General features: G+C 35.7%; 1 protein-coding gene across 4 annotated transcripts in view; it reads right to left on the bottom strand.

Annotated features, from left to right (window-relative positions):
- The window catches only part of ATL1 (atlastin GTPase 1), a 101,662-nt gene that overhangs the window by 47,193 nt on the left and 47,201 nt on the right, over positions 1-7,268 (bottom strand). For all 4 annotated transcript variants that reach the window (XM_037730773.1, XM_017506745.2, XM_037730772.1 and 1 more), the window contains one exon: positions 5,310-5,557. In XM_037730773.1, coding sequence (XP_037586701.1) covers positions 5,310-5,557 — 248 coding nt within the window. The remainder of the gene's footprint in view (positions 1-5,309; positions 5,558-7,268) is intronic.

Genomic DNA, 7,268 nt, shown 5'->3' with positions numbered 1-7,268 from the left:
AAAAAAAAAAAAAAAAAAAAAGAAAGCAGTCTATGAACCAGGAGACCCTTACAAAAAACCCAGGCCTGCTGACACTCTGATCTCACCCAGCTGCCAGAACTGTGAGAAATAAATATTTGTTGTTTAAGTCACCCAGTCTATGATTTTCTGTTACCCAATGTGACTAAGACAACAATACTAATTTTGAAACAAACTGGACTCTTAAAAAATCTTTTATCTAAATTTTTGAAAATATCTTTAGGTAGATATTCTTCATGATGTATATTTGATATGAAGTTTTATAACTAGATAAAAGCAAGGCTATCATATCTCTTAGCATAATTTTAAATGAGTCTTCAGATCACATTGACATATGTATATATGTCACACTGATAACTTTATTGCTGTTCATCTATAAAATAATGCTATTGAAATACTGAAAATCTAATAGGTAATTTTGGTTTTGCATGAGTAGAGATAAACATACACCTCTACTTTTTGAACAGTCATACAAAGCATTAGAGACAATAGATCATTGCCTATAGCCAAGAATCAGAGTTGTTCTCTCTGCAAAGTTAAGAAAAGGTGACTTTTTATCTGAAAGATAATAGATTCTATATTGCCATATCACAGGTGCCAGAATCAGAGAGCCTTTGTTTAAACCCCAGTTTTACAATTTACAATATAAAGTTGTGGAAATTATTTAGCCACCCAATGGCTCAATATGCTCCATTTTAAAAAGATTAACAATGGTACCTATATCAGAAAGCCTTTGTAAAGACTAAACAAGGTAGTTTTTGTGAAATAAAGATTGAAGAATCTGACAAATAATACATGTTTAATAGTGACTGTTATTAATACTATTATCTATTCATTTTTGATTACAGTCCTACCTACCATCTAATTTCAGCCTCAGTACAAAGGCCCTTTTTGAGAATAGCAAATACATGTTTTATTTGATGATGCTCCTTGCCGACGATTTAATTATGATCTGAGCATACAAATGTGAATCTTAGATGCTAGCTAGACATAATATTTTGGATAGAGAAAAACCTTTGGGGCAGAAAACGAGATCATAACTTTCTATAGACTGAAATAATTGTTTGTAACAAACTACACATATGCAAAAGGTACTCGAGAATGCACATAGAAATGGAATTTCTGGGTTGTAAGTTTTTCAAATATTAAACTTTAAAGCATGAAGCAGAATTGTCTTTTTCTAAGTGGCTATATAAATGTTTCACTTCCACCAGCAATTTAACATCCTATTGATCCATATCCTTTCTAACACTTGGTTTTTATCTGACTTCATTTTTGTCAACTGCAGAGGTATAAAATGGTATCTTGCTGTGGTCTTGATATACATTTCTCTAATTGCTGATAAGGTAAGTATCTCCTTTTATCCATTTTTCTATTAGTTAGTTTGTCTTTTTCTTACTGATTTGTGGTTCTTTATGTATTTTTGAATGCTAGTCCTTTGTTATATGCATAGCAAAAGTCTTCTAGTTTCTAAGAGCTCGCCTTTTCATTTTCCTTAAGCTATATTTGATGAAAAGGCATTCTTAACTTTATGTAATAGATTGTATTAATATTTTCTTTATGGTTAACATTTCATATGCCATGTTTAAGAAATGATTCCCTATACAAGATCTGAAAGATAGTCACACATTTTCTTCTAAGTTTATTTGTTTTTTGTTTTTTGAGACAGGGTCTCACTCTCTTACCCAAGCTGGAGTGCAGTGGTATGATATCAGCTCACTGCAACCTCCACCTCCTGAGCTTAATTGATCCTCCCACCTCAACCTCCCAAGTAGCTGGGACTATAAGCATGTGCCACCGCCAAGTCCTGCTAATTTCTGTATTTTTTGTAGAGATGGGATCTTGCCATGTTGCTCAGTCCAGTCTCAAACTCCTGGACTCAAGTGATCCACCTGCCTTGGCCTCCCAAGGTGCAGGCATGAGCCACCGTGCCCAGCCCTTTGTAAATTTTAAAGTTTGCTTTTGATATTTAAGTTCCTAGTCTATCAGAAGTTGTTATCTGTAGGGTAGAAGATAGCCAATTTTTTAAAATATGAGAAACAAATTTTTTCAGAGCTCTATCAAAGCCCCTTCTTTCATCAAGTGGTCTGCCATGAGATCTTTGTCACAAGTAAAAATTTTTACACACACACACACATATGCTCATTTCTGAGCTCTTGATTCTGATCATTCATCAATTTGTTTATATCGGTATCAATATTACACAATCCTAATCAAAATAGCTTTATAAAATGTTATTGACTATAGTATGGCAAATACCTCTTACCCTTCTAAATATTATTAGTCTTGGCTTTTTAACCCTTTCCATAAAAATATTAAAATCAATCTGTTAGTTGAACTCTTTTTTGAAGTTACCTCAAATTTATAGATCAATTTGAAAGGAATCAATACCTTGATGGTATTAAATCTTCCAATGCATAAACATGATCAATCTCTCCATCTATTTTTGGTCTTTAATCCCCTTCAGTAATGTTTTTATAATTTGGGGGAGTAGGAAGAGGTTTATTACATTGAGTCCCAGGTGCACTGTGGTTTTTGTTGCCAACTATGACTGGTTTATATGTTGTTGCTTTAATATATTTTCTAGTTGTTGTTTGGATAAAGAACTACAATTCGCTTTAATGTGTTGGCATATATTGAAGCATTTGCTAAACTTTATTATTTCTTGTAAAATTTATTAAAGATTTTTGGGTTTTTTAATGTAGAAACAGAAATACAATTTCCAAATGATGACAGTTTCCAACTTTTAAATCTTTATGTATGTCTTTTCTTTTTCTTAAATTATGAGACATTCAATGTAATGTTGAATAGAAGGGATGATAACAGGCATAAGTTTTTATTTCAGTAGGCATAAATTCCTGATTTTAAAGGGAGTGTCTCCAGTATTTTCCTATTTGGGGTTATTTTTGTTACAGTTTTGTTTGGCTTGGTTTGGTAGATACATTTTACTATATCAGATTAAGGAAACTCTATGTCTAGTTTACTAAGAGTTTCTAAAAATCACAAACAAATAATGGATTTCATCAAAGAATCTCTTCTGCATCTATTGAGGTGATCATAGAACTTTTCACTTATTTATACTGAAATATTAATACGTCTATGTAGCAAGTAATATATATTGAATTTTTTATATAAACCAAATAGTCTCAGGGTATAGTGTAATGTTGGATTCAGTTTGCTAAAATTTTGTTTGGGAATTCTGCATATATATTCTTAAGTAAGTTGTCTATGACTTTCCTTTCTTATTTTGTCTGTGGCTGGTTTTATTATAAAAGTTATGCAGTTATGCAAGCTTTGTAAAATGAATTAGCAGCTGCGCATGGCAGCTCATGCCTGTAATCCCAACACTTTGGGAGGCCGAGGTGGGTGGATCACTTGAGGTTAGGAGTTTGAGACCAGCTGGCCAGCATGGTAAAACCCCATCTCTACTAAAAAAAAAAATACAAAAATTATCTGGGCATGGTGGTGCATGCCTGTAGTCCCAGCTACTCAGGAGTTTGGGGCAGGAGAATCACTTGAACCCACAAGGCAGAGGTTGCAGTGAGCCGAGATCACATCACTGCACTCCAGCCCAGGTGACAGTGTGAGACTTCGTTTTACAAAAAAAAAAAAAAAAAAAAAAAAAAAAAAAAAACAACCAAAAAAAAAAAAAAAAAAAAAAAAAAAACTATGAATATGCCAAAAATTATATAATCCCAAAAAGTATGAAGTATATTGATTTTGTTCATTAAATTTTCCCACCTGTGTTAGGTAGCTAATGGTAGTATGCTAGAAATAAGGATTAGTAAGACTTTTGTTTAATTTCAAAGCCTTAGTTTTTTTGGTAGTTCTGTTCCTGATTTGCTTGAACTGAAGTTAGAGATAAAAGATGTTAAAGTTAACATTATAAAATCGATAAAAAATACTCCAAGTATAAGGCTGGGTACAATGAATCGTGCCTGTAACCCCAGCACTTTGGAAGGCCAAGGAGGGCAGATTGCTTAAGCCCAGCAGTTCAAGACCAGCCTAGCCAACATGGCAAAACCACATCTCTAAAAAATATACAAAAAGATTAGCCAGGTGTGGTAGTTCGCGCCTGCAGTCCCAGCTACTCGAGAGGCTGGGGTGGGAGGATCACCCAAGCCTGGGGAGGTTGAGGTTGCAATGAGTCATGACTGTGCCACTGCACTCCAGCCTGAGCAATAGAGTGAGACTCTGTCTTAAAAAAAAAAAAAAAAAAAAAAAAAACCTCCAAGTATAAAATATCACTCTAAAATGGACTATTACGATATAAATACATAATAGAAAGTTCTTCGGGTAGTTTGTCTATTCCGCTTCAACATTCACATTTCCATCAGAATTGCCATGGGTAAAGAAAAAATATTAGAATAAGTTTTCCATTCCCAACCTTCTGTTCCTCAAGTCTAATCTCCTATTTATCCTTCGGCTTTTAAGTTGGCCTAGGTCCCTTAAAGTCTCACTTCTGTGTCACGCTGTTGTCTCAAACATTATGACACTGTCAGTTGCCTCTAGGGGTGGAGTGAGGGTGACAACTGTCTGGGAAATGACAACAGGTAACTTTCTGGGGTAATGGTAATGTTCTCTATCTTGACAGAGTTGGGGGCTATACATGTATATGCATTTGTCAAAAATCAGCAAATGTACATTTAATGTATGTATATTTCATTGTATAGAAACTTCATCTCAAGAGAAAAAAACTAAAGTATTAATTTATGCATATAATGATGCACATAGAAATATTTATGGAAAAGTCTACTGATGTCAGCAATTTACTTTCCAATGCATCAAAAAATAATTTGGAGTGATGGCTGGAAAGAGGGATGAAGAGATGGAGAAATAAGTTATAAAGCACGAATACTAATGCTAATGGTAGAATCCAGGTGGTAGATAACAAGATGTTTAGTATATAAGTCTTTTAACTTTGTTATACGCTTGAAATATGTCATACTAAATGCTGGAAAAAGTGATTACAAGACAAAAGTTATGTCAACATTTTAAACACTATAACATTTAAGTTTATAATCAGAATATTCTGTGCCTATTTTTAAAAGAATAAAAATATAAGTTATATTTTAAGGGAAATGTAGCAAAGTAGCTTCAGAGAAAAATGGTCTGTGTAGTTTGGTCCCCAAAGCACTGAGGTTGGAATGATTACACTGGAGCATTTCTTTAACTGGTTCATATCTAGGGTACATAATAATTGAAATGAAAATTTTGAACACCACTAAACAAAAACGCAAAGTGACAGAAGCATAGAAGAAAGAAAACTTTTTAAAGTACTTCCTGCATACCTGGTTGTACATGTATCTCAACATGAAGTCCATCAGAAATGATTTTCCTTTTCTAAATGCTCCAGCAACAGATACAGCAACAACCTCCTTGTCTCTGACAGCCTCCGAGAGAAGGATCCGATTTAGTGCAGTTTCATCTAACTCAAAGGAATGGTCATCTCTGACAATGAGAACTTGGACTGGTCCTGCCTTTTTCACTGGCTCCTCCTCTTCTGAGCTCCATTCATATGTCTTTTCCGAAAATCCACCTGTTGAATAGAGCAGTGACTGGTTCAGCTAATCATCTCAAAGCGCCAATAAACATATATGTACCTCTCAACTCTCAAATATCTGACAAAGGAGCATACTGGAATTAGAAATGCTCATTTTATGCTGGGCGCAGTGGCTCATGCCTACAATCCTAGCACCTTGGGAGGCTAAGGTGGGAGGATCACTTGAACCCAGCAGTTGGGAGCACCCTGGGCAACACAGAGAGATCCTGTTTATACAAAAAAATTTAAAAATTCACCAGGTGTGCTAGTGAGTGCCTGTGGTCTCAGCTCTCAGGAGGCAAGAATGGGAAGCTCACTTGAGCCCAGGAGGTCAAGGCTACCGTGAGATATTATTGTGCCACTGCACTCCAGCCTGAGCAACAGAGGGAGATCCCGTCTCTGGAAAAAAAAAAAAAGACAGAGAGAGAGAGAAAGAAAATAAATGTTTGTTTTAATGACATATTTTAATGTCCTTCACACTATATCCTAGAAGGACTTAACATTTGTTCTTTCTGGTCATATGGCTGAATCAAAAAAATTCTTCAAGAAAGCTCTAAGTCAGTGCAGATGTCTCTGTGTGCTGAGTCAGAAAGAAAATCAAAGCAATGCACTCCACTTTTGGAGCAGAGGAATAACATGGGTTTAGTTCACACTTTCTCCATCCCCTAGAAATAGCTTATTTACATAAAGGATCCTTGCAATACTTCTTAAAGCTGAACATACATAGGAAGAAATATACAGAAGGGGTCAGAATCACAGATTCTCAGGCATGTTATTGGTATTAGTATAGATGAGGAAAGTAAAGCCAAAGATGTGACTGACTTTGCCCAAGAAATGGAAATGGAATTTAAAAGGAAGGAAATGGTAGATTTCCTCATATAGGAATTCTATAACTTTCACGTGTTATTTATTTAATCCTTGTAATGTTCCAGGAAGGTAGTTATTATTATCTGTATTTTTGACACATGAGAAAATTAAGAATCTAATTAAATTTCCTAAGAGCATAACTATTAGAAAGTGACAGATCACAGGTCCAAGTTCTCATGGACAGTAACTGCCATGCTGGGATTAGATTGCAAGAGTCAAAACTTTCATCCCAGATCTTTCTACTGCTATAAAAAAATTCTGCCTCTTTGGTAGCAATCAAGTGACTTTTGGACAATACATACATGAGCTCATTTGCTCTGCGTCATAAGAACAGAAAGTCAATATATATACCAGTTAATTCCTCAGATAGATATATGACCTAGCCTCAAAGAAACCCTCAATAATTGCTATGGACTGAATGTCTATGTCTCTCTCCCAAATTCATATGTAGAAACTCTAATCCCCAACGTGACAATGGCCTCCTTTGGGAAGCCTTAGATTAGGGTTAGATTAGGTCATGAAGGTCTCCCATAATAGAGTTAGTGCCCTTATAAGTCAATCAAGGAACCAGAGCCTCTTGTCTCTGAATTATGAGGATACATGAAGAAAGCAGTCTATGAGGCCGGGCGCGGTGGCTCACGCCTGTAATCCCAGCACTTTGGGAGGCCGAGGCGGGTGGATCACGAGATCAAGAGATCGAGACCATCCTGGTCAACATGGTGAAAAGCCGTCTCTTACTAAAAATGCAAAAAATCAGCTGGGCATGGTGGCGCGTGCCTGTAATCCCAGCTACTCGGGAGGCTGAGGCAGGAGAATTGCCTGAACCCAGGAGGCGGAGGTT

This window comes from Cebus imitator, unplaced genomic scaffold, assembly GCF_001604975.1.
Source record: "Cebus imitator isolate Cc_AM_T3 unplaced genomic scaffold, Cebus_imitator-1.0 Scaffold358, whole genome shotgun sequence".
Classification (NCBI taxonomy): domain Eukaryota; kingdom Metazoa; phylum Chordata; class Mammalia; order Primates; family Cebidae; genus Cebus; species Cebus imitator.
The sequence above is the reverse complement of the archived record's forward strand: the minus strand, read 5'-3'. Positions and strand labels throughout refer to the sequence as shown.